At 38.6% G+C, this 26,313-nt stretch overlaps 4 protein-coding genes across 5 annotated transcripts in view; 3 read left to right on the top strand and 1 right to left on the bottom strand.

The window, feature by feature from the left end:
• The window catches only part of LOC111644250 (tubulin alpha-1A chain-like), a 2,864-nt gene extending 2,213 nt beyond the window's left edge, over positions 1 to 651 (top strand). Inside the window, exon 5 of the mRNA XM_087170061.1 lies at positions 2 to 651. Within this exon, the coding sequence (XP_087026187.1) occupies positions 2 to 479 (478 nt within the window). The 3' untranslated portion in view covers positions 480 to 651. The remainder of the gene's footprint in view (position 1) is intronic.
• Positions 652 to 1,299: 648 nt separating this feature from the next.
• On the bottom strand, positions 1,300 to 8,100 carry pmelb (premelanosome protein b). The gene is made up of 12 exons (XM_023392918.2): positions 8,017 to 8,100; positions 6,324 to 6,419; positions 5,875 to 6,021; positions 4,864 to 4,992; positions 4,399 to 4,560; positions 3,826 to 4,158; positions 3,231 to 3,461; positions 2,509 to 2,646; positions 2,313 to 2,415; positions 2,019 to 2,224; positions 1,849 to 1,939; positions 1,300 to 1,748 (listed from the first exon to the last, which is right to left on the bottom strand). Exons 1-12 carry the CDS (start codon positions 8,072 to 8,074, stop codon positions 1,586 to 1,588), a joined length of 1,857 nt encoding a protein of 618 aa, XP_023248686.1. The 5' UTR covers positions 8,075 to 8,100; the 3' UTR covers positions 1,300 to 1,585.
• Positions 8,101 to 11,256: 3,156 nt separating this feature from the next.
• sarnp (SAP domain containing ribonucleoprotein) lies at positions 11,257 to 16,366 on the top strand. The gene is made up of 11 exons (XM_023393057.2): positions 11,257 to 11,342; positions 12,463 to 12,562; positions 13,009 to 13,052; positions 13,174 to 13,244; positions 13,519 to 13,570; positions 13,894 to 13,967; positions 14,331 to 14,368; positions 14,523 to 14,548; positions 14,653 to 14,721; positions 14,923 to 15,009; positions 15,185 to 16,366. Exons 1-11 carry the CDS (start codon positions 11,310 to 11,312, stop codon positions 15,224 to 15,226), a joined length of 636 nt encoding a protein of 211 aa, XP_023248825.1. The 5' UTR covers positions 11,257 to 11,309; the 3' UTR covers positions 15,227 to 16,366.
• A 1,720-nt stretch (positions 16,367 to 18,086) lies between these two features.
• On the top strand, positions 18,087 to 26,140 carry ccnt1 (cyclin T1). 2 transcript variants are annotated; one of them, XM_023392996.2, is made up of 9 exons: positions 18,087 to 18,279; positions 18,944 to 19,025; positions 19,124 to 19,252; positions 19,991 to 20,051; positions 20,751 to 20,813; positions 20,938 to 20,983; positions 21,172 to 21,335; positions 21,476 to 21,546; positions 21,672 to 26,140. In XM_023392996.2, the coding sequence occupies exons 1-9, from the start codon at positions 18,107 to 18,109 to the stop codon at positions 22,998 to 23,000; spliced, it is 2,118 nt and encodes a 705-aa protein (XP_023248764.1). In that variant the 5' UTR covers positions 18,087 to 18,106; the 3' UTR covers positions 23,001 to 26,140. The 2 variants fall into 2 exon arrangements, with proteins under 2 accessions (XP_023248764.1, XP_023248763.1); XM_023392995.2 differs by having other exon boundaries at positions 18,100 to 18,279; positions 20,929 to 20,983.
• The last annotated feature ends 173 nt before the right edge of the window (positions 26,141 to 26,313 follow it).

The following is a 26,313-nucleotide window of genomic DNA, read 5'->3' as shown; positions in this document are numbered from 1 at the left end:
ACGCCTGCTTTGAGCCAGCCAACCAGATGGTGAAATGTGACCCTCGCCACGGTAAATACATGGCTTGCTGCCTGCTGTTCCGTGGTGATGTGGTGCCAAAAGATGTTAATGCTGCCATTGCCACCATCAAGACCAAGCGTACCATCCAGTTTGTGGACTGGTGCCCCACTGGTTTCAAGGTTGGCATCAACTACCAGCCACCCACTGTGGTTCCTGGTGGAGACCTGGCCAAGGTCCAGAGGGCTGTTTGCATGCTGAGCAACACCACTGCTATTGCAGAGGCCTGGGCTCGCCTTGACCACAAGTTTGATCTGATGTACGCTAAGCGTGCCTTTGTTCACTGGTATGTGGGTGAGGGTATGGAGGAGGGAGAGTTCTCTGAGGCCAGAGAGGACATGGCAGCTCTGGAGAAGGATTATGAGGAGGTCGGAGTCGACTCCATTGAGGGTGAGGGAGAGGAGGAAGGAGAGGAATATTAAAAAGGGACACAAAGGCATTAGTTGAACAGGAAATTGTTGATATCAATGTGTTCTTGAATGCATTCCAAACAGAAATGTTTGTCTATCGATTACAAGTTTGGCTGCTCAGATTAAACCTCCTGAAAATGTCAAGTTTGGCTCTGTTCTAAATAAAATTCCTGTGACATGTGAAGTTGTTTGTCCTTTGTTGATTCAACCTAAATATACTGTTTATGTTGACTAATGGTCATGAGTGAATAGTCAAAATGTTGAAATACATTGAATCAAGTGGTAGACTTATAACACCATGTTTAAGTTTCTCAGCATTCATACAGGGTGAATGTTATTCTTCTAAATATTTAAGTATCACAGTGTGTAATTGAAATAAGGCAGCATGTTGAACAAATGGGTTTCCTCAGCACTAATCCAATGCTTCTCAAATTGTTTTTCAATTAGCATTTAGATATGTGGGAAAGTTTATTTTATGAAGGATTATATGTTCAGGTCCGAACTGAATCTGAAGCTCTATAATTTTTGGTTTCTATGCATGGTTCAGAAGCGAAAGCATGATTTGTGGCAGTTATCCTCAACAAAGTATGACAAGATCATAAACCTGCAATTACCCCAGAGCATTTATTTATCCTAACTCACAGAGGAGGAAAGGGAGGAGTCCTCTTGTTTGTTAGCTTTGTAAAACATGAATGAGTCCGGCATCAGATTGTTTTGAAGGGACAGGAAGTCTGTCTCAAGTCTTCAATAGTAAATCAAGAAGCCCAGCCACACCATCAATGTAGCTGCCTTACACTGTTAGAAATATATGATGAATGAGTAAAAGCACATGAATGTTTTGAGCAAACTTTATTGGTTAAACATTCAAACTCGTTTTGTCCAAATGAAATCAGACACATTTTCTACCAAACTTGCTTCAAGTCGGTACAAAAGATCAGAGTATTACTAAGGTATAGTTCCAATTAATTTTTGATTTAAACGTCATGAAGTTTCTCATTTTGGAAAATATGTAAAAAAACAAAACAAACAAAAAGTACAAAAAGACATCTCAGGTGCCTGTAACCTGCAAATCAGATGCTGCTTGTTTTTGTATTTGGTCGTGCAAGGCTAGTGATGGTTCAAACAGGCCTGTCCTGCAGCAGAGGGCAGTTGTCGACGGTTCCTCGTCTGTTCAGGAGGTTCCAGAAGATCGAGGCTCCGGAGCAGCTCTGATCCCGGCCGAGCTGCTGTCCTCCAGACGCGATCACGTCTTCCTTCAGAGGTCGGTAGGACTTGAAACGCCTGGAGAGTGGACCACAGAATACAGACGAGTTTGATCAAAGTGACTACAATCTATATTTTCATAATCACAGTTTATCAAATGATAGTGCAAGTTACTCACTTGTAGGAATATGCCACTATTCCCACAGCTAGAACAAGTACCACGACACCCAACAACATGGCGATGGTGCCAGAGGAGGAAACACTGGGACCTGAGACAAAGACAACACCATCAGTATGCAGGATGAAACAGAAATGTATTGTCAAACCAATGGTGGTTATGTCGCGTACCCGTCTCAAGGTTGAGTTTGGCACTGGTGACAGCTAAACTGACATCATTGGCCATGGACACATTGATGCAGTAGACACCAGAGTCATTGAAGAAGTGACGCAACACCAGCTGGCACTCCTTTGAGGGCTCCACCATGTTGCACGCTGTGTGAATTGGCCTCAAGCACTCTGCGTCCAGAATCACACTGCACACCTCCTTGGGACGGCTGGAGAAAGACGGAGACGATGCTCGAGTGAGTAAGAATAAACAATGAACTGCTGCTGGATGAGAAAGTATAGTACAGGAGCGTTCACCTTCCCTGGCAGGTAACGGTGATATCCACAACATTTTTGTGCATTTCTGGTGTTTCGACAATAGCGTTGTCCATTTGTACTATCTGTACTGTTTCAATGCCCTCTGAAAATAAAAACAAGGGCCACGAGGTCAAGGACGGTCAATGATGATCATTTCACATTTTGATAAACATAGCATGAATGAAAGGTGACTCACCAAACACTTCAATGCCGGTGCAGAAGGAGCCGTATCGATAAATCACACAGTCATCATCGGAGGGTTTCTCATTAGCCTCCCTCTTAGCAACTACTACCACTGCAGCTTGGCCTGTCAGGGTCACTGTTCGCTTTGCACCTGGTGAGGACAACAACCACAGGTAATTAACATCGCCTGATCTAATCCATAGTTTTGGTTTTTTACTTTTATTTACTTTGGTTTCTATGTTGAACCCAAAGTGAAACTTCCTCTATAGAGTTAGCATCAATTTATATTCCTTTCCTGTCTGTCAATGTTGTGGGAGTGTAATGCCAAATCAGTGGAGGACTCTTTCAATAACACTGAGGAGGGTTTGGCTTCTTTACTAAATATAATCCCCCAACCCAATAATTTTCTTCTTCTTTGTCCCTTAGTACACTCGTACTAGATAATGGTCAGTCAACACGCAAATCAGAATTCTAATGATAAAACACAAAGCAATTCATTGTGAAGTCATCTTGCTCCGCTTGTGTTATGACAGAGATTCTTTAGAGATTTGCATCATATTTACATTTTAGGAAGTCGGCTGGTTCTGCTATCTGGTTCATCATCATGAGAGTCCGTCAGCAGATATGAGATCAGTATTTTGCAGTTAAAAAGGACTCGTTGCTGTTGTTGCACGTGTAAACCTCTGTTGATGATCGTGTGGTAAAATTCTACCATAATTATGTTTAAGCAAGTACCTGCTGCGAGCCCAGTCCCTGCGTCACTGTCAGCTGGCGTGTCCTGGTTGATGGGGGAGGGAGTCTTGGTCATTGTGGGTGTTTCCTGGGCAGGCTGGGTGGTGGAGGCGGTGGAGGCCTCATCCTCAGTGTTGTCCTCCTCAGTGTCTGACGGCACCATATTGACATTCAGACCAGTTGACTTGGTGGAAACCAGCAGAGGGAGAGCAGACGCCAGTGCAGCAGCTTTCACTGCACACAGACAAGGTTGATGGGTTAGGTCCATGGTTTAATACAATGTATGTTCACTATGCAGAGGTGGGGTGCCATAACCACGTACAAATTATTAACTATTTTAGCTTTCAAAGTCGTGAAATATGAAATATGCATCTTTGTTTTCTTGCTAAGAGCTAGATAACTGTCATGCCTGTCTGTTCAGTATGAAGCTATAGCCAACAGCTGGTTAGCTTAGCTTAGCATAAAGAGTGGAACAGGTGGATCATTACATCTCATTTGTTTAATTTGTACAAAAACAAGTGTAAAAATGATGGGAGCCAGGAGTAGTGACTGAGTTTTGTTATTATATAAACCAAGTCCTTTGATTTTGGTTCCTTACCTGTGGTGCCCTGATCAGTATGTGGACCAGGGGCCTTGGTTGGAGGATCAACTGGTGGATCGCAGGCCTTATCCGGGATGACCGCCTGGATCACCACCTGAGGCTTGAATGAGCCAGAGCTGATGTAGGTGTGCGTGACAGTCAGCTCTCTGGATATGAGAGCTCCACTTGCATCCCCAAAGTCCCAGTTGAAGGTGATGTCTGCGTTGCTGAGGTACTTGCTGGGGTCGTGGAGGGTGATGGTGAAGGCGATCGCCCTGTTCTGGATGAAGCGCATGTCCCCGGCCACGATGTCGTTCACTTGGTCCAGGGAAACAGCGAAGGGGATTTGATCTGAAGAGAACAACAAATAAATGGGCAACAGTCAGAATTCATACCTTAAAGTATAGGTGGTTTGACTGATGTTTTTAAGTAACATTAATAACTTCTCTAAAAAAAACTTCTCTTTTTATTATTGTAGTGCATCTGACATTCTTATATTATTTTTTAGAATGACTTTGTAAGGGGCTGCAGATGAAAACAAACCAAAAAAAAAAAAAAAAAACAATAACTTTCGTACAGTCCCTAACTAACCAGTGATGGAGAACTGAGTGGTGGCATATCCCAGAGGAATGAACTTCTCTTTGCTGCGGTAGTGGTAGATAACGATGTCCATGGTGTAGGAGCCCAGTGGGATGTCGTCTGTATCGATGGTCAGAGAGGAGGAGGAGTCGTCTGCCACCTGCCAATACTGACCTGCCAAATGAGCATCCAGAGAAACACCTGAGATTCACTTTCCTGTCTCTTCACTACAAATATCTACATACGATTTCAAATAATGTGTTGGGTTTAAATGCCAAACATTCTGTGAGATGTGTTCATGGTCAGAGGTAGCTTGAAAACAAGATCTAAAAGCTCACATGAGTGCATATGATAGGCCTCATGTTTAATCCATCCCGGGTCACATTTCAGGTCATGGCATGTGTTGCAAGAAACTCTCTGACCCCCAGAAAAAACATAGTTTAGACACATTTAATAAGAGACGAACGCTCCACTCACCCCAGGTCTTCCAGACAAACACATAGCTCGGCTTCTTGTCCTTCTTAACTGGTGTCCCATCAGGAAAAACAGCTTCCCAGTCAGTGTTCTGTGCTGGGTATACTGGCTCAGACTCGTGGTATTTTGTTCCTGTAGCAGGAGCAAGAACATTGTGGCTGTTAGAGATTGTGCCAAAGAGATTTAAAAAAAGACTAAGAGCCTAGATAACCATATTATGTTAATACTATACATTATTCTTTCTATTACATTATATACTATTTTGCATTTCTATCACCACAGACAAATATCCAAAGTATTATTACTTATTATTACTTAATCACATTATATACCACTCTAGTGTATGTTGTCATGGTAGATAATATCATATTATTCTTATATTGGGGAAATTACACGTTGCTGACTTTGCTGCTTCTAAACACAATAATCGAATAGCTCTTGTTGTATGGTTTCTATTTTTTATTTCTATTTACAGTAGTTGTTTAGATATTTAAGTCAAAACCACAACTGTCAACCTCATGGTGGAGCAAGAACAAAAGTAAAAAGATCACCAAAGTCATTAGGATTCATCCCCTGGGAGCCTCGAAAGTCTGTATCAAGCTCTTTGCCAATCCTATTAGTAGTTGTTGAGGTAGTTCACTGGGTAAGGGTGAACTTTGACCTGCTGGTGGCGCTAGAGGAAAAGTCACGGGATCCCCAAACTCCTTAGGTTTCATCCTCTGAGCACCATGAATTTGTGTACCAAATTACACAGTAATCCATCTAATAGTTGTTGAGACATTTCAATCAAAACCTCTGGCACCTCATGGTAGTGCCAGAAGAAAGGTCAGGTGATCTCCAAAATCAATTGGATTCATTCTCTGGGGACCATGAACATCTGTACCAAATCTAATGGCGATCAATCTAATATTGAGATATTGAGACAAAAGTGGTGAACCAACATCGTGTACATCGCATGTCACCACTGTGTGTAAGTGTGTGTAAGTGTGTGTAAGTGTGTGCACGGTGCGTTACCATTGACTATGCAGTCCTCAGCCCAGACAACTTCTCCGTTAGGCTGCACCTTCTGGTTGTGCGGGAACTGCAAGTCAATGGTGAAGGTAACTTTGGCCCCGGTCAGGGTTGGCGAATCGTTCCCTACATTGAAAGTCACTCTCCCACCTGTAAAAGAAAACAGGTAAACAAATATGTTAAGTGATAATAAATTCAGACCTTTTTTATTTTTGTTTTCAGATGTTTAAAGTAACAATGTGTTCTGATGGCCTGGAGGTTTAACAAGACCATATAATCACACCCTTTGTTGTATGACACCCAGCTTTCTCTTCCCCACAACTTCCTGTCATTTTACTACTGCCACTACCTAATAAAATTACCTAGAATACTTTTTAAAAAAGAAAGCAAAGTAAGAAAGCATGGGCATTTGAAAGCGTTTGATTATACCAGCATTATTTTGACATAAGTACCTCTCCAGGAGTCTTTGTATCGTGGGTCTCCATCTTTCCAGACTGGGTACATCTTAGTGTTCCATGATGGATAGCGAGTGAAGCGGTTTTTGGACTCTGAAATATCAAAAAGAAATATATTGAAATCATAAAATGAACACTTCTCAGAACATATATTTACAGTTTATGGTAAAATTAAAGTATCGGAGACATGGCACAGAATTTACATTATGGGATAAATGAACAGTGGAAAAATCTTATCAAAAAAGTCAGTGCATTTTTAAATGCATCTTTTCCAACCCCCACTGTTAGTCTTTAGAAATATATTCTGTGTATATATTTTTATGTCATAGTATCTTTTCCTCATCAGTGATCTGGTAATGGTGACTGCAGGTGCCCACCAGATTAGGGTGTTTTATTGCTAATATTAATCTCAAATCCCTCCAATCCCTCTCATGTGATGCTCAGCTGAGCGTGTGCGAGTGTGTGTGTGCATGTGCATGATTTTTTAACACAGATTAACATTGTCACAGGGCTGAATTTGGATTAAGCATCAACACAGTCCAAACCTGATGGCAGACAACAGAGGTAATTTGCTAAATCACATTTTGAATGTGATTATAAATTCTGTCTGGATTATTCCACAGTGATCACTGTCTTTATTCACTCCACTCATGGTTTGGCTTTTAGATGTTCGATGCCAACTGTTGAATATTGAATTATAAAAAGAAATATAATATAGGGTGAAATTCTGCAGAGGCAGGTGGCTAAATGACTAATTTCTCTGATACTCAATTTCTCAAAAATATTAGACAGATTAAATGAGTATGTTTCTTGAAATGCAAGTGTTGTTTTATCATATGCTCCCCAGAATATTAAAACATAGTTTCAGGGGAATTATTATAATGACCAGTAACTCTTATATTGTACATAATGCATGAGCATGTGATTTTTGCTTTTGAAAAAGATGTGAACTTAAATTTACTTAAAAATAAAAGGATTAAGATAAATAGCTGGTACTTTGCTTTACAAAGGTCAAATTCTGTGACATTTACTGTCATGCATGGTTGAATAAAGAGGTCATGGGAAAAACGTGAAACTGGGTCTTAAACTAGACACAGATCCTATAGGCCAAAACACGTGTGTCTCTGCTGGAGGTGCTAAAACCCAGTGCACCTTCCCACAAATGTTGATTTACCTCCATGTAAGGAAAGAAATCAGAGTGGATTTGATGACGATTATGTCTCATGGAGCACATATACATTTTAAAGGCTTAACTTTCAACATATATTATATATATATATATATATATATATATTACAACATATTAAACAGTGTGCCGAGGCTTTACATACTGTCTGAAATGGAGTCGGTTAGGATGGTTTGAGACAATGATGAAAAAGGAACAAAAATGTAAGACTCCTGATTAAATGTACACAGTATAACAGCATTCTGACTGCTGTCCTGCAGTACTCAAAGTTTCAGCTATTTGTACTTTATGTGAATATTTCCATTTAATTCTACTTTGTTCATAGTTATAACAAATACAAGTATGAACAAATATTCCAATTATATAATATATTATAGTAAAAACACTCACAGGAGCCATTTTCCTGTATTTGAAGTTGGATTATGTTTAAAACTGCAGTTTGAGACTCATTCAATCCAATAGTATATGCTAGGTTCTGTTTAAAAATGTATTTTCTGTACTTACTTGCCACAGTGTGTGAAGCTACTGCCAGCAGCACCAACAGTACAGTAGTCGTCCACATTGTCGGTGCACTTCCTATTTGTGAAAAATCCCTTTTGTGAGCAGCAGGCAGCAGAAAACTGGCTTTATAAACTCTCTGATGTTTGACCTCACAGAGTGTATTAGCAGAAGAAACGCCCTGCAGCCCGCCCCTCCTTCAGTGAGACTTAGGGGCACCTGGACTGATAATGATTTGTGTATTTACAGTAAAAGCACGTCTTGGGGATTACACTTGTACATACAGTAGAGAAAGCACCACATAATCACATAAGAAATGCAAAAATCCCACATGTACTTTTGCATGGCAACAGCGTGGACCACGAGACATGCTCGAGTGTGCATGAACCGAACAAAATAAAAAATGTTTTAAATAAACATCCTGCACATGTGAACCTTATTAAGCTGTCAGTGATGTACATGTGAACAGTGTAATAGTACAATCACTCAATTTCTGTGCTTACATATTTTCATTTTATGCTACTTTATGCTTCTATTGCACTTTTCGACACACATTATTTTATTTTACAGCTAAATTTACTGGCTACTTTGTAAATTATACAAAAAATTTATAATAAGCTCTTAAATTATGGTGCATCGTTATAGAAATTACCAAACTAATTAAAAGTGTTAAAATTAGCTTCTTAAATATTAAAATGCTGTTTTTATACTAATGCATGATTATTAAAGATTAAAAAATATAATATATAATAATATAATATACGTATGGGCCCATTCTTTCTTCACAACAAGCACTTTTAATTTCAATATTTTAAGTACATTTGCTGCCGCTGATCATACTTCTGCAGGACTTTCAGATCCATGGAGGATTTTTACATTATGTTGTTTATAATTTTACTTAAATAAAAACGTATTGCACCATGTGATTATATACATGTAAAGAGGAATTTTATCTGGAGTTAAGTGAATATTTTACATTAATACCAAAGCTTCCGTGATTATTATTTTCTGATGCTAATTTGGCCATATTATAAAACCTTTATAGATATATTAAATATATAGATAATTAAATTATTTAAAGCTCTGTGCAATACAACAGGAGTCAGAATCATGAGGGTTCCAGTGTCATTCATTTTTGGGTGCTAGTTCCACAAAGAATGTGCTTTCAAATACAATATGAACGGTCACCTAAATCTTTGCTGAAGTCACCTGACCCATTTTGGGCTGCCTCTCTAATTACTCCTAATTATGTGCGGATTTACTCTCAAATACATGTTGCTACTAATGATTATCTGCCGTCAAATCCAAATTACAGAAAACTCTAAAAGAACTTTTATTTATATTCATAGAAGTTACGTTAGCTGCAAATGCACTCTACTTACATATGGGATCAAATATAGTATGTGTAATATTTAAGTGTCACAGGGAGCTGTTCATTTCTGTGTCATTACAACAGTAGGTCACACATTCTGCTAAGAGAGGCTTTTTCTGTGGAGAAAAAAATGGGAGGAATGCAACATTAATGAGGATTACTGAAGCACTTGTGACTCCCTAAATTCATCCGGCTTTGTCCTTCTACCCCCAGAACTATAAAGTCACTTTGTTGAAAGATTTTTTGTCTCCATATCATATGCCAAACTGTGACACTGTTTAAACCTCTTTTTAAACAATGTCAGCATTCACAGCAAATCCTGCTCAGACCTGTTCCATCTGTCATCATGTTGACCATGAACCCGGTAACTCCCCTGCAGGCCGCATCTCTAATGTGCACTGACCTCACATAGTGTATTAATATACTAAATTATTGCAAGCATACTGTAAAATAGGTCATCTCAATTAGGTCAAAAAAGCACTGCTGAGTGCATCAGGCAATATAATAAGAATTAAACCTGTCTGAGGGTTTGAGTCAAGGTTTTGGAAACAGTTTGGTCAGCACTCATGGTTGATAAAGGTTAAGAAAAAAGCAACAGAAATAGATTATAGTTTGACCTTTTGGGAAACAGGCTTCTTCACTTGTTGTTTGTTGTTGTTGTAGAAACAGAGGTAAACAGCTGGCTTGGCTCTCTCCAAAGATAACAACATTTACTCACTGCTCCAGTCCAAGAAACAATTTAGCAAATAACCAAATGTAAAACCACAACTTGTCGTTTTTACACACCGTCATCTTCCTGTTGCATGCAACAACAACATGATGCCCAATGAGTTATGTTTAGCACCTTGTTGCCTAGCAACAAGACTGTGGACCGTCTCACTGCTTTCATCTTCTCTCCTTCAAAGAAAAACAGGGACAGAAAACTACATACACAGCATTTTAGAAGTCCATGTTGTGGTAGAGCGTAAATATTTTGCTATTACTACTAAAAATATACTTGCTTAACTTGTGTGAGGGTGTAGGAGTGAAGGGTATAGTGGGATTAATTGCCCTGGGCCTCAACATTGGAAAGTCTCTCAGGAATAAAAAAATGTGCTTCATTTGCAATGTTGAAATTTTATATTATGAGTATTTTAAGTAAAATATTTGTGCTGGCAGAAGAAATTGTTTTAGAGACAATTTCTTGTCTATAAACAACATTATTGCTAAGTAGGTAATATAGGTTATCAATTGCAGGACCATTTTCCTCATGTTACTGAAGATCAGACAGGGTGAGCTCATAAAGTGTTTTCATTCAGTTTTACCACTGTATTCAAAAACATAGTTAATGCACCTTTAGCAGCATGACAGCAGTTTAACAACTCAAACTGAGTTAATATTTACCATTAAGTCCCAGACTAGTCCCTCAGTTTGAGAGCAATGGCAGGGTCTAATCCTGTGTTTTCTGTTAACTAATGGGCATTTTGGAATTTCTTTCCCCACATATATGTGTTATTAGAAAGAATATAGAAGTACTTACAGTATAATGTTATTATTTTGCTCTTTTGTCAGTGTTTTACAGGATCCCATGTGAGATGGTCCAGATATTTGCCAGCTCGCAGAAATTAAAACATAACAACTATCTAAATCAGTACTTTTCCTTTTAGTACTTTAAGTACATATTACTTATTAAGTAACATTTTCAATGTGGGACTTTTACTTACTTATATTAACTGCAATTGTCAGTTTTGTCTCTGCTAACTTGTTAAATCCCTTCGAGGTCATTTCAACTTATTTTTCAACAAGACAAATGTTTGAGGAGAGCCGTTTCCGCGCAGGCCTGCAGTGTGTCAGTCCGTCCTGCGGGCGGCGCTGTGAGTTCGCGCCGCTGTTCAGAAGGAGAGCGGCTCCTGCTTGATTGGAGGAAGTGATACAACAACAAAGAAAGATGGCCGAAGTGATAGAGCTGCAGAAGCTGAAGGTTGGTAGTAGTATAAATATACGTTTTATTACATTCATTAGGTGGGTTTATTATGAAAGAATATGTTATAAATGGTGTTAGTTTTTATACCAAAGAGTGAGGTTACGGATAAGTGGATATTTTAAAGAGTAAAATATGTGAAGGCTAACAACCGGCGTGTGTTCACGTTGTTCATTCAGCTGCGAAGCTAACGGCTAATTAAGTTAAAATACACAACATAAAGCCATCAGAGGATTAATTAAAATTAACAGATAAAATATAGTATTATAATAAAACTTTAAATGGAACTCCTGTTGCTAGATACAGTGTCCCGCCAGTTTTATTCAATTAAAGTAACGACACCGCTAAACAAGCATAAGTGTTTGACCTCCATTGATCGTCTGCGTAAGATGAAATGAAACTTCATTGATACCAACAGGGGGGAACTCACTTATTACAGCAGCTTCAAAGTAGAGGAGAAGAGATTGATAAAAACACTATATACACCTATTAAATATACAGATATGACCTGCAGTTGTGTCTTGATGAGGTGTTGGGCCACCACGAACCGCCAGAACAACTGTACAAGCCACTGAACTCTAATGGATGGATGAACACCATTCTTTCAAAAGATATTCCCTCATTTGGTGTTTTGATGATGATGGTTGTGGTGGAGAGCGCTGTCCTACATGTTGATCCAAAATCTCCCACAGGTGTTAAACTAGGTTGAGCTCTAGTGACTACAAAGGTCATAATATGATTCATATCATTGTCCTTCTCATTAAACCATACAGTACCTCCTTATGCCCTATGGAATGGGGGCATTGCCATCCTGTTTTTCCACTCATGTATTTAGATTTTTCTCATAATTTATCACCCACCGTCAGTTTCTGCTACAATCCCAACACAACGACGATAAAGTAGACTTTGATTCTAGTGCTCAAATCATTGCAACACAGCTTTGTAGAAACTTTGTACAGGGTTCTCGTGATCATTCACAGATCTCTGTTTGAGCAGTTTTATTTGGAACTACCTTATACTGAAGAATCTATTGTAAACTAAAAGAGATGACAGCAAGGCAAAATTGGTGATTATTGCTTGTTTAATTAAAGTGCTGTTTCTGGTTCTCTTGCTGTTTTAGCTTGCTGAACTGAGGCAGGAGTGTGAGGCCCGAGGTTTGGAGACCAAAGGAAACAAAGGAGAGCTCATCGCTCGACTGCAAGCCTATCTGGAGGAGCATGGTGAGGATATATACACTACACATATTGAACAGATGTAGTACTTAATACGTAAACCAAAGTCTCCTACTGCACTGAAGCTTTAGTGTTATCCCTCGCTTGAGATAAAAGCGTCTGCCAAATGAGTAAATTTAAATGTGTACATTGTGACTCACTTGGTGGTATAAACAAGTGGGTGGTTTGATTGTAATCAAATAGCACAGGCATGCAAAAAAAATCCTGCACTCATTACTGTACCAAATAACCAAATTTTACCCAGAGAGTTGGTCAGATATGCACTTGATCTGATTGAGATGAATTATTTGAAGTAGTGATGTATTATAAGGCTGTGTATCCTGTTCATTCTGCATTTGTTATTGTGATAAAACCACTGATCCCTCCATCTGTGTCTCTTTCTTTCTTCCCATCTGTTGGTGGGAAATTTCTTCATCCCATATTCCAAACAACAGAGGAAGACGTGGATGTTGATGATGTGCTGGCAGAGGACACAGAGGTAATGTGATTGTGATTGTGATTTTTTTCAGTATCTGTTCTTTCACTCCCCCATCTCAGACTTCATCAGACCATTTTGTGAAGTAGTGATTCAAGTATTAAAGTTTATGTTTTACTTTTAGGACTTTGCTAAAGTTGAGAGTGCCAACAATGTAAAAGCCGACAAGGATGACGAGTCAGCTGAGTGCGAGACGTAAGTTTATTTTCATTTAATCTACACAATTTTTAACAAACAAGCAAAATATCATGTTTTAATTAGTAACATTTGTTTTTTCTGTGCTATAAGCATTAGTCTTGTTAATTGGCTGAAATTCATGTGTACATTTTGTCTAAATGGCTTCACATGTGGGGGTCATCAGGTTTGGTGTAGAAATGTCACCCCCAGTTTTATGATGTGTCAATAGTTTTCACCACTAAAGTAAAATCAATCGTTGCTTATTCGATGTCTTTACATGTTTTTCTTTCAGACCTACTGAAAAGAAGGTGGTGAAAATAACTCCTCCATCATCTTCCAGTGAAGTACGTATGACATGTTTGCAAGCACTAATAATTTGATTGTAAGCCTCAGTCTGCATATTTTAATGCAAAGTTTGTCACATGTGAAAGTGATATCACACTTAAATGGCATGTAACACAAACGTCCAGCAGGAACTTCTGTAACATGGTAACTTTGAGTGGTCTTCAAAAGTCTGTGTGACCGTGAAACCCAAGAACTCATAATAGTACATGATAGATTCATTTCAATGTTTCGAAATATTCATCAGCAGACCCAACACCTCTGTATGTGCAGTGTCAGTCTCAACTGTTCAAGTTCTCTGAAAATTTTACCTTTTGTTGAGCAGAGACTACAGAAGAGAGCTGAACGTTTCAACATGCCTGCGTCATCTGAGAGCAAGAAGGCCATACGTGCAGCAAGGTAAGGCTTCAACACCATCCTTCTATGAGTGTCTTTTAGTTTGGATCTTATTTTCAAGGTTTTGACCATCGTTTCGAACAGTAAAGGTAACATATACCATTAAAAACACAATGGGACAACAAACGCAAGCAGGCAGATGATCAGACCATGGCCACATTTATTTAGAACAGAAAACAAAAGTGAATACTAAAATTATTTCTCAAACATTCTGTCCATTCTGTTCTTAGTTTCTTGTGACCAGTGTCATCATAACTGATCGAAATGATGGCCAAAACCCAAGTTGGTATAAGCTGGATTTATACTTGAAGTAAATATCAGTGTTCAAGTGTTCAATGTTCAATTCATTATGTTCCTTTTCTCCAGGTTTGGTTTACCCGCTGATGCTTCCAGTCCCTCTCCAGGTCTGTAGTTGCTTTACTGAACTGACTGCTATAATGTAAAATAACATTATATATCATAGCGCTTTGTGAGCATGTAACATTTAACATGTTATTCACAATGTCTTCCGCCTGCTGTTTCTCACCCCACACTTTCATTCATCCGTCTCTTACACAGGTCTGGTTGCGAACAGTAAAGCTGCTGTAAGTTTTGCAAAAAATATAGTTCATACATTTTTTTTTTTTTTTTTTATCGCGTTGTTTAATGAGACAGTTTTAAGTAGATTGTTCTTATGTCTCTCACAAAGGTGAACGTTGATCAGCTGAAGAAGAGAGCGGAAAGATTTGGCATGAACGTGTCATCCATCTCACAAAAGGTGACTATGAGCTTGTATGGTTGCTTGATTCATGGTGCAAATACATTTAAAAAATGTAGCCTTTCCTTGAAATATTAACAGTAATTTACAGCTGAATATCAGATCATTTTTGGGAAATATGTGGACAGTTCCCAGTTTCCTGGCTGGAAAATAACATTTGTCTAAATTTGTCATTTGAATGATACCATTTCATTTTTCCAGATGGAAGAGGATGAAAAGCTGAAAAAAAGGAAGGAGAGGTTTGGGATCTTAACAAGTGCAGGCTCAGGTGGTGGAGATGATGCTGAGGTAACTTTTTCACATTCTTTGCTTTTGTTTTTATTGTTTGACTTCAGACATTAGTGGTCAGTTATATTTTATCACAATGTAGAATGTTATAAAAAGACCAGAGGGAATGAATGGTGGAAATGAAAAAAGAGAGGGAGCCTAATAATGTAAATGTTTTCTTTTTGTTTTTCCACAGGCAAAAAAAATGAAGCGCGCTGAAAGATTTGGGAAAGTGTAAATACTGTTTTAGAGTTCGCTTTTTTTGTAAAGCATTTTCATGGCTGTACAACAACGATCCCCGAAGAGGACAAATATCACTAATAGGATTCCTATATATCAAAAGTATAGTTAAATACAAAGACAAATGGGTGAGTTAAATTGTTTAAATGGTTTGAAAAACAAGGAAAGAAAAAGGTTTCAATTATTTACTGAGCCTGAAGTTAGTGGATATTATAAATCTGAAAAAAAAAAAATTTGATTTGTCTGTTTTCATTTTCTCACTCCTGAGAGACAATTCTTTTCATTTCCCTGCTTTTATATAGGAGTTATTGGGCTGTGGGCTGTGTGAGCTCCTGTGTAATGTAGAAGATGCTAGTTTTGTCTTACTCATCTTTCCTGTTGTTACTGCTCATCTGACAAATAGGACTCATACTGTTTTTCTGATTTGCTCATCTTAACTGCACATTTATTGAGTCTTTATCAAAGTAATAGTTGGCCATTGGTGGTGAGTCGAGCAACTTCCTGCAGCTGCTTCACAGTAAAAGCCTTCCAGCTTACTGCATAAAACCACTTGAAATTTCACAAATCAAACTGAAGATGCGAGTAAGTTGAGGGAGGGAATACATTTACTGTGGAGTAGCTGCAAGAAGTGTAAAATTAAGTAACAAGTTTGGTCATGTATGCAAGTTTGCTTGATACAAGTTTGTTCAAATCAGGATGAAATTAGGAAAAGAAAGAAGAATAAAGATCAACAGATCAGAAACCAGTGAGACGGCTTTTTCTTGTTCAAAGAGAATAAGAATAGAAACAAAACCCGGAGAGTAGCATCTCCAACAAGGAAAATGGAAGATTTCAGCGGGTGAAACAGAAAATGTGTAAAATGTGTTGAGTTGAACAGTAAAAAAATATCTTGCTTATGACAATTGAAAGTAAAATCTATATTTATCAGAGGTAATGCAGTTGAATATTTTAATGTTCCTTTTAAATGATGTAACTCACTTATTTGTATTTAATAGTATGTTTAATTGTACTTTTGATTTATCAGATGGCCTGTTATTTTCTTGTTTTCTTTTTGGGATTCCATTGGTACACTGCTTCAGTTATCTGTCCATTTTCTAACATTTTGTGATTTGAAATAAATTGTTTTTGATTTTTTTGATATCAGCTTCGTTTATATCTTGTTTTTACTCTCTGTGACTTTATTGTAAGCACTTGGACTTTGCTATAGAGAGTCGCTGACTCATTTAAGTGAACTCAGTTATTCATTATGTACGTGCAGTCTCAGGGAAACAAGTCACTTAAGTCACAGTTTTCCTCAGTGCTATGACTATCAAAAGTAAGACTGGAGTGTTTTGATTTGATATCTTAGCTATTGAAACTCACAGTCATCAAAAATTTAATTTGAATATATTTTTTTATGTTCATTATCATTAATTAAATTAGAATGAGGTATAATATTTCTTTTCAAGTCTGAGGGTTATTATACAATATTGAAATATAATTTTTGACTGCTTTTGCCACATGAAATGCCATACATGTACAATGTCATCATGATTCTTGATTTGGACACTGAATTAGTGGTGAGCTATACAAGTAAAGTTACACAAAAGCAAAAACAAAAGCTCAGTACTCCAGCTCCTCAGACAATTTTATGGCATGGCACTTTACAAATTTTAAGTTCTTGTTTTGGGATAATGCACTGCACTCAATATTATTGATTTGGCCTCTGTTAAGTACTCACAGAGCTTTACACTTGAGATCACAAAATGTAGGACATATAGACTTTACTTGTACTTGACTATTTGAAACTTAATACAGAAACATTCTGGTGTCATGTTTTGACCTGATGAGATCCAGGAACATTAAGAAATTAGTTTGACATCTGAAGATAAGCTTTGCACATTCTCACAACCTAAATTATTTAATTTTCCAGCCAATGCATTAATCAAAATTGGTCTCAGTGTTCTAATGGTGTTTTATGTACTAGCATGCAGAGACCTGGAAAGACTTGTAACTGACTTGCAAATTGCTTATGAAGACTTGAGACTTAACAGGGACTGTACATGCCATTAAATTGTTGTGGACCCAGATATAAAAAGGTGACGGCTTTCTAACCTATGACTTCATACAAAGTGTTTTCAGCACCAGCAACAGAAGACATGAAAGTGTATCATAGCAAGTGTCAAATAAAATTTGGTCAGATTGTCTAGTGGGAACATAAAGTTGTAGTAAAATGGTATTTTCTTCTTTTTGTGATACTATTGTGACTTTTTTTTTTAAATTACAAAACTAATAAACAATGAAATGAAATGTTCCAGGGGTTGAAGTTCAATTAAACAAGTAAGGCTTTAATAGTTCATATAAATTATTGAATAATTTACACATATTCTTTAATGTTTTGGGGCTGGTAGAGCACTATGCCTCGATTGTACTGTTGTATTTCATTAATGAAAAGTTGATTTTCTGTTGTGTAATAAAATGAACATTGTGGACATTAGCTATTTCTAAGATAATAAAAAGATTTATTATATAAAAGTTTTTGTTTTATATTGCAAACACTATAAAAACCAAAGAGCACATATTTAACAGTAATTTAAAAAAACGAAAACAAATGTTACAACAAAATTATCTGGATAAATCTCTTGCTATTGACTTTTTTTTTCATTATTCATTTTTTTTTTTTTACTTGTAATCCAATTTCTTGACAAGAAGTAATTTTTTGGGATAAATCATTTGCAAGGGCTTTGGGGTGCCAGGAAAAAAAACTGTGGGGGAGTTTTAGTGCCGCCTGCTGGTCACCAACGGAATTACAATCCTCCCGACCCCCCACCCCCCCACTCTCGATGTGACGTATGTTCCTGTGACGCGCAGAAATTTTAAACTCTCGTCCTTCTTAGTGATGGCGGCTTCGTTTCGTTCTCTCCCTGCAAGCTGTAATAACAAATGGTACTACACCCGACAACAGATCGACAACAGCCCATCTCGGCGAGCTGGACTTGATCCCGACAAGGAACTGTCCTACAGACAACAGGCAGCGAATCTGCTCCAGGACATGGGACAGCGGCTCAATGTGTATCTTTTGTCGTGGGTCGACTTGCGTCTCACCTAGCCTACGTTAGCTTGTTAGCTAGCGAGGTTTAGCTTCTCGTGAAGCCGGTTCGGCTGAGAGCGCCGCCGGTGTTTGTTATTGTGTTTCGTTCGAAGGCCAGTAGTTTGTTGTTGTGTTTCCCATCTGTATCGTGTGGTGGTTTGTCGTGTCTACGATAGCTTGCTAACGTTACCTCCGAGCGGCGTAGCAGGCTGAACCGGGGCCGTGAAGGCCTGTGGTCGGCGGGCCTTCAGGACGTTAGCATTAGCTTCACCTCTTGCTGTAAATGCTTATGAAGAAAATCTGTAGAGTAGCAGAGTGTGTTATATGTCTAGGAACATTGTGTTTTTAGTCTAAATGTTTAACGAGTTACACGTTTAGGGTCAACCCCTCAATATTTTATTTATAATAACTGCTTCCGGCTAACCTCAGTTTGATGTGAAGCTAGCTGGAGCTTCAACTTGTTGTTCTGCCACTGATGTGATAACAGACTAATGTAATGCTTATTTTTATGAGTTATTAGCTAAATTGAAACTCTTCAGTTATGTTATTTCACGTTGAAACTAATTATTCAAGTCATAACCCCATTACACAATCGCAAGTGTTTTAGTGCTATTTACCACATTGTCCTTAACTGCAATACATCAGGTCCCAACTTACAATTAATACAGCTATTGTGTACATGCATCGATTCTACATGGTCCAGTCTTTCACCAGATTTCACAGAAATGTAAGTAATGTTTGTCATGGTCACCTGAAACTCCTGATGTTACTTTCAATATGTTAATCTGCCATCCCATGAACTTTATTTTGGTTTCCCCATGCCAGGTTATTGCTCCTGCAGCTCTCTTCCTTGCAGCTAAGGTTGAGGAACAGCCCCGAAAGCTGGAACATGTTATCAAAGTGGCTCATGCATGCCTCAATCCTCAGGACCCTTCACCTGATGTACGCAGTGATGTAAGTGAAAAATACTTGCATTTTTTCCTTGTCACTAATGTGTTTACATGATAGGGGATCCCTGCAATAATACAGTTCAGTTACTGTGAAATGTAAGTGTAATTTGTGCAGATTATTATTGGTTTACTAATTGTACTGGTTTTTGTATGTGTGGTCGTTCAGAAACAACAATTTGGATTTAAACTTTTCTTTGTAGATGCACACTTTGACATTTGATTTGAGTCAGCCACTGACTTTTTCATTGCTCCAATTTGTGACACTTGTCATCACATTTCACTTCTCCTGATGTTTTAAAATCTAATCTATCTTGGAATAAGGTTACCAGCTATTTTAATTTTCTTTTTGTATGCTTGTGTTTCACATTGCATTTGAACTGGGTACAACTACATGATGAGGTGTTTAATAATGAGCTTTTATTACCTCATATGTCGATGTTGCATGATACGTGGGTCAAAAGACGAAATGCATTTCAGTGTCTGTGTAGGTTTTCAGTCATGCAGGTAATGTGATGTCTACTAGTTGTAAAACAAAAGCATCTGTACTTGCTACGTAGCTTAAGTCAGCCCTGCAAGAAAGGTAGGTTTAATATGTTTGAACATCAGCAACCGGACCTTTTATTTTTAACGTAGAGATCCATTCGTATGAATGGTCAGACATCACATAGTGTGTCCAGTTGTTCTTGTTTGACAACGGATAGAGGGCGCCCAGTGAGTAACGTGCCTGTCCTCTCAACCTCAGGCCTACCTGCAACAAGCCCAAGACCTGGTCATTCTTGAGAGCATAATACTCCAGACCTTGGGTAAGTTGGGAAGGAAGACCCGGGTCCCTTGATTTCCCTCCAGAAACACGTGATTATAAAAATAGTGCTAACCTGTTTTTATTTTTGTCCACAGAAACCCCATAAGTGGTTAGACGCACTGGAAAGTGACACACACTCATGCTTCATATTAGCATCGCTTTACCCGGCGTTAAATTAGCCGTTTTTCCTCTTTTGTTTTATGTCCTTAACACCTCACATTTCCTTTTTTCCTTCATATTTTTTAGCCTTTTGTAATAGGTCTGTGTGATGACTTGCTGCATTATCATGAACAGTGGCTTTTAGTATGTTCGCTACAGATTGCTTAATCCTATGCCATGTTTTCAAGCTTGGAGTTGAAGAAAATAACATTGGCTTCGATTGAATTCACTGTCATGCACCAGAACAAGAGTCCAGAAATAAGTTGTAAACTTAACTGACATGCCATTAATGTTTTTCACATTCAACAGTTAACATTTTCATGTTGTCCAGGATGTTATCAGAAGACCCCACGCAAACTACATCCTTTGCAACATTTAGTAACAGTATTCATTTTCTGATTTTCAGGGACCTTTGTTAGTGATTACTACAGAATGGGGGAAAAAATCTTTATCATGGAAATCTGATTAGATACTACTGTCTGGTGCTTATATTCTTTTTCTTTATTAAACTCTGCCTATTTTTGTCCCCTTTTTATTGCAGCTTTTGAAATCACCATTGACCATCCACATACTCATGTTGTCAAGTGCACTCAGCTCGTCAGAGGTGAGTATCAACTCTTCGATTTTGTGAAGTTCTGTTTTGATAATTCAGCATGATTTTAAGCCAGCTCATTCGTTTATTAAATTGCAGGTTTTAAGTGTATTTCTTTGTTCTGTTGTTGTTCCAGCGAGTAAGGATTTGGCTCAAACATCATACTTTATGGCTACAAACAGGTATATTTACAGTTTACTGTAAAACATTAGCTATTGTGTCTTTTGATATGAAGAATAAAATGGTGGAGCATTTTTTCATATCTTTTGAGTGTATTTAGTATAATCGTCAAACTCAATATACTGAATGTCTGTTCTTTCTCCTCCTGTTTCTGTTTTTTCTTTCTTCTGGGACATATCCTGCCACGTAGTCTGCACTTGACCACGTTCTGCCTGCAGTATAGTCCACCAGTTGTGGCCTGCGTGTGCATCCACCTCGCCTGCAAATGGTCCAACTGGGAGATCCCCGTGTCTACAGACGGCAAACACTGGTGGGAGTATGTTGATCCCACAGTCACCCTGGAACTGCTGGATGGTATGTGCTGCAAAGGACCTGGTAATACAAGCAGGAAAAATGTGTTTGAGAAGGACCTTAAGGTCTTACAACCGCTAGAGGGTAATATGATAAATGTTGGGGATTAATAACATTAAACTATAACATGTAACTTCCCTCAGAGCTCACACATGAGTTCCTGCAGATTCTGGAAAAAACACCCAGCCGCTTGAAACGGATTCGCAATTGGAAGGTACATCTTTTTTTTCCCCCCATTGGTCCTTTGTAACCTACAGAGCACAGCAAAGTCATCCTGCATCCTGTGGGCATTTTTAATTGACTCACTTAACAGTTATTGTCGGTTTTCTTGCCTTCAAGGCTGGAGGTCAAACACCCAAAGTCAAGCCAAAGGTCCAAGAGGAGGGTGACCAGAGGGACACCATGATGAGTATGATCTCTATGGCTTCATCTGAGAGTACTGTGGCAGGTCTGATGAGCCTCTCAGCTCCGCCATCTGCCTCTTCTTCCTCATCCATGGGTGATAAGGAGAGGGGAGCCTCTGGCAGCGCTCAGAGTTGGAGTGGAAAAGGTCAGGCTGGATCTGAGCAGCAACAACAGCAGCAGCAGCAGCAGCAGCAACAACAGCAGCAGCCGCCCAACCATGAGGTCCATGCCCCGGCTAAAGTATCACTAAGCGAGTACCGTGCCAAGAATGCAGATGTCCTGGCTGCCCAGAAGAGGAAGTTGGAGAACATGGAGGCCAGTGTGAAGAGGGACTATGCTAATGCTGCCCAGGCTCTCATTGGTCAGCAGCAGAGGAAGGAGAAGCAGCAGCAGCATCATCACCAGCAGTCCAGCACCTCCTCCTCTGACATGTCCAGCCCTTCGCCCATTATTCTGAAAATCCCCTTGGAGAAGGAGAGGCACGACAGGAGCTCTCTGAAAATGCGTTTCCCCGTGGCAGGGGGAGGAGGCAGTGGGCACAGCAGCAGCACCCGAGGTCAAGATCAGGACATCAAAGTCCGAATACGAGTGCCTGAGAAGCAAAGGGGGAGTTCGGGAGAGGAGGGCAAGAGCAGGGACAAGCACAGGGAACGGTCTAATCATCACCACCATCATCATCACCACCACCACCACTCCTCCTCCTCTAGCAGTGCCTCCCTTTCCTCTTCACATAAACATTCATCTAGCTCCAGTGGGGCAGTAGGAAGCAGCAAAAAAGTCCCTAGTGACTCCTCTAGAACAAGCTCTTCATCCTCTTCTGCATCACGCAAGAGGACACACTCCCAGGATGGCACAGCAGGCTCTCACGCTGCCTCAAAAGTCAGCAAGTCCTCTAGGAATCCCTACCAGCTACCGTCCCTGTCTTCCTCATCTGGGCAAACTCTGGGGCACGGTCCTGACATTCTTCCTGCTCTGGGCCTTCCCCACCACCAAGGGAGCTTTTCGCACTCCAAAAGTGACAAGACAGACACTAATGGGCATGGTGCGGCGGGCGGAGCCCAGTCAAATGAGTACCAGGACACTTTTGAAATGCTAAACTCTCTTCTGAGCGCACAAGGGGTCCAGCCGTCCCAGCCGTCCATGTTTGACTATAGATCCCAATATGGGGACTTTCGGTACAGCAGTGGCTCCAGAGGGAACAACCCCAGACCCCCACCCCTCCCTTCAGAACCGCCTCCACCACTGCCACCGTTACCCAAATGAGTTCCTGATCAGGAGATGTTATTATGTACATTGTGCTTGACATCACAAACATCCATCTTGTTACATAAAGTATTGAATAATTTTTTTTTTTTAAAAACTCACCCAACGTTTTTAAATGGGCTTCGATGTGACAGCAGAGAAATGTACTGGTGAGATAAATGAATTTTTCATTTTACAGTGGGGCAATAATGAGAGGCTTGAAAAGCTTGCAAAATGTGAGAAAAAAAATTACAGCAAAGTGTAGATAAGTTTTTTTTTTTTTTTTGTTTTTTTTTATTCTTTACTCAAATGAAATGTGATGATGGGACCTGATTACTGTTTTTAAAGGAAGTCATTGTCTTGAAATCATGAGGAAACTAAAAGATTTCCATCACATACCTGTTATGTCTTCTTACCGATTGTCTTTTTATAATGTTTTTATAGTATGTTATTTATTAATTGAATACTTAAAAAAAAAACATAGTCCCCTTTTCTACCTTTTTTAAGGCTTCCCCTCTATGTTCATTTTGGCCAGAGGGATATTTCTTCATCAAGACTGTAAAGGCTAGTTTGAGAGTGCATGTCTCCAAAGCCATCTTTTCAATATTTTTGTCTTTTTTTTTTTAAAATATATTTTCTTCTTCAGCCATAACCTCAAAAAAAGGTGAAAGCCCCACCCCTGGTGTTTTATCTATTTTGTTTCCTTCATTATTTGGTAAACTTGTACAAAGATTGTAAAATGTTTAAAACAAACATGAAATATTTTTTACATTTTGTTATAAAAAATAGCAAAAAAAAAAGAAATGTAAATTGAGGAAGCTTGTACTTTTTGTTTTTAAGATTTGGAGTGTTGCAGTCATTGTTTTAAATGGTTGTAAAATATTCACATTCAGTTCTGTAATAATTACACTAATGGACAAAGTTCATACCGAGCATATACATTTATGGTTTATCAAAGGGTTCAGAGAGTTCAAACATATCTACCCGGTATGGTCACAATGAAGGAACTGCCAACAAAAAAATCTCTCGAGAGAAGAAATGAGTTCTTATGCTGACTTGTCCATCTGTTTCCTCAAGAGGGAGTCTTTTTGGGGTGATCACAATTACATTAAAAGATATAAATATGCAGCATTTATGGATACACAACATTTTCACCCTGAAACTAAGGCAAATTTTTTTTATTTTTTTGTGCTGGTTCTCACTTTGTGGTGACCATATCGAGCACAGTGTACAACAAAGTATTCACAATACAGATTATCAATGACTGATCGTACGCCATCTGTCTGTCTTTATGGTTGTCTTTCATTTATGCATTTCCTGTGGGGATGTTTCAAATGTGTAAACTGCAGTATACACCTGACAATTCACGCTGTTCCAATTTAGTCATGTTAAAGCTGTCTTTTGACTCCATACCTTCAAACTAAATTGGTGGATATTCAGTTTCAGTTTGTTGTTTGTAACCCTTCCACAAGCCATGATTCATCAAAAAATGTTGCATGTGTTCTTTAGTTGTGTAAAATCATACACGGCAAAGCAGGTTATTGACATACCTCCACTACAGGGTCATGAGCATGAAGTATAATACTGTAATTAATCTGATTTAATGTTTAAATTTTGTGTTGGAGCAAAATGGTCGAAGAGGTGCTATTTGTTGGCAAGAGAATCGGGTACCATCTGTACATTTAATTCATATTAAGCTTTATATGGTTTTGATTGTATAGTGTTACTGCTCTTAACCTGCTTTTTGTGTGTTTCAGTTTGTAATCAACAATTTGTTTTAGGCAGTTCACAGTAATGCAGTACAACAAATCAGCCATACAATTGTAAAATATTTTTGTTCCCTTGATATATGGAAGATATGCTGAAAGAATACAGCTCTTTGCTCAGGCAGCAGAGGTTTTATTAGTTATTCAACTCTTGGTTGTAACAGGGAAACAGTAAATGCACTGAATATTTATCTCAGTAGGATTGCCTACAATGCAATTGACCAAGTGTTAAATGTATTATGGTTAGACTATTAGAATAGACGTCCAATGTATCATTGCCATTTTTGAAAATTGTTTAATTTAATCTGGACAAATCTTCCCATTTAAGTATTAACTTAATGCTGTGAGAAAGTTATAAAGTTATACAAAAGGACACGCAATTTTAAAATAAACCCATATGTGAGAAGAACGGAAGACACTCATGCAACCTAACAATGCAAAATCACATAGCTACAATAAGTTTTCATGTCTTTTCACGTCTTGGTGTTTTTAGTGACACTCAGGTCTGGAAATGAAACATTTTGGGATTTTTTATTTTTTTTTTTTCAGTTAAAAGGTTATACACTACCGGTTAAAGGTTTTAGAACACCCCCTTTTCCAGTTGTTACTGAAGTTTACAGTGTAATGTCTCAGTGTTTCTGAAATGAAAGCATAGAACAAATGAATAATAAAGATTATAAAAAGGAATAATGGAATCCTATATCCTAAATTTAATCTAAATTTTTGACTCACCTGAATAAACTTGTGGCGTTCCAGTTCATCCCAAACCAACTCGATGGTGTTTAAGTCTGGAGACTGCCCTGGTCTTCCATCATATGAATCCAGTGTCTAGTTCTTTTTTTTCAGTGTTTTGGGACATTGCTTTGCTATAGAATGAACCCCCAGCCAACCAGTCTGCCTTCCTGTGTTATTTGCCTTGTTCTCACCATTCTGATAGCAATATACAGTACTAGTTCCTGCAGTACATTATTGTCCTAATAAGCCAGGGGTGTAGTAACACAGTTTGTTTGAACACTGCCGTTGTACAGACAGAGGGTTTGCAAGTCTTCAACAAATGTTGGGGGACCTGTAGGAATTGTTTGCATTAACTTTCAAGGCTTCATTTACTTCCATTACTGCAGGAAAGCAGTAAGTGAATGTAATTCACAAAACCTGAAAAAGACCTGTTATTTATGAAATTTACATGATTATTCAGTTTTTGGTCACTGAAAAAGTTTACTGTTTACCTTTGCCCCATTTAAGGTTAACCACTGTCCTGCTCAAATTTCCAATAATAAAACTGGAAACGTGGAGGGTGTTTTTAAACTTTTGAGTGGTAGTGTATGTAAACACTGTTTTTTTTATATAATGTGGTTGCTCTATTCTCAATTAAAGTCAATAAATATTTTAAGAAAACGCTTGTTGCATTGCATGTTTTTGTAAAACTTCACTGCTGCAGTATTGTGGGTGTAATAAATATTATGGTTGATGGTACTTTGAGTGGCTACTAGATTGGCCAATGAAATACCTTGAACTCTTGAAGCTTTGGCCAATCAGAGCTCTGAGAGGGCGGGGCCAGTGTGAAACTG

This window comes from Seriola lalandi, unplaced genomic scaffold (assembly GCF_002814215.2).
Source record: "Seriola lalandi dorsalis isolate HSWRI2012SDOR001 ecotype SW California unplaced genomic scaffold, Sedor1 jcf7180002054927, whole genome shotgun sequence".
Classification (NCBI taxonomy): domain Eukaryota; kingdom Metazoa; phylum Chordata; class Actinopteri; order Carangiformes; family Carangidae; genus Seriola; species Seriola lalandi.
The sequence above is the reverse complement of the archived record's forward strand: the minus strand, read 5'-3'. Positions and strand labels throughout refer to the sequence as shown.

What these genes read in the sequence shown, in the direction of transcription:
- pmelb (XM_023392918.2), bottom strand. Translation starts at nt 8,074, where the DNA reads ATGTGGACGACTACTGTACTGTTGGTGCTGCTGGCAGTAGCTTCACAC. An exon ending in CAAACTCAACCTTGAGACGG is followed by an intron (nt 1,940 to 2,018) that starts GTACGCGACATA and finishes TCTTTGTCTCAG; the next exon opens with GTCCCAGTGTTTCCTCCTCT. An exon ending in ATAGTGGCATATTCCTACAA is followed by an intron (nt 1,749 to 1,848) that starts GTGAGTAACTTG and finishes TCCACTCTCCAG; the next exon opens with GCGTTTCAAGTCCTACCGAC.
- ccnt1 (XM_023392995.2), top strand. Translation starts at nt 18,107, where the DNA reads ATGGCGGCTTCGTTTCGTTCTCTCCCTGCAAGCTGTAATAACAAATGG. An exon ending in TCACCAGATTTCACAGAAAT is followed by an intron (nt 19,026 to 19,123) that starts GTAAGTAATGTT and finishes TCCCCATGCCAG; the next exon opens with GTTATTGCTCCTGCAGCTCT. An exon ending in CACCTGATGTACGCAGTGAT is followed by an intron (nt 19,253 to 19,990) that starts GTAAGTGAAAAA and finishes TCTCAACCTCAG; the next exon opens with GCCTACCTGCAACAAGCCCA.
- sarnp (XM_023393057.2), top strand. Translation starts at nt 11,310, where the DNA reads ATGGCCGAAGTGATAGAGCTGCAGAAGCTGAAG. An exon ending in AGCCTATCTGGAGGAGCATG is followed by an intron (nt 12,563 to 13,008) that starts GTGAGGATATAT and finishes TCCAAACAACAG; the next exon opens with AGGAAGACGTGGATGTTGAT. An exon ending in TTGCGAACAGTAAAGCTGCT is followed by an intron (nt 14,549 to 14,652) that starts GTAAGTTTTGCA and finishes TCTCTCACAAAG; the next exon opens with GTGAACGTTGATCAGCTGAA.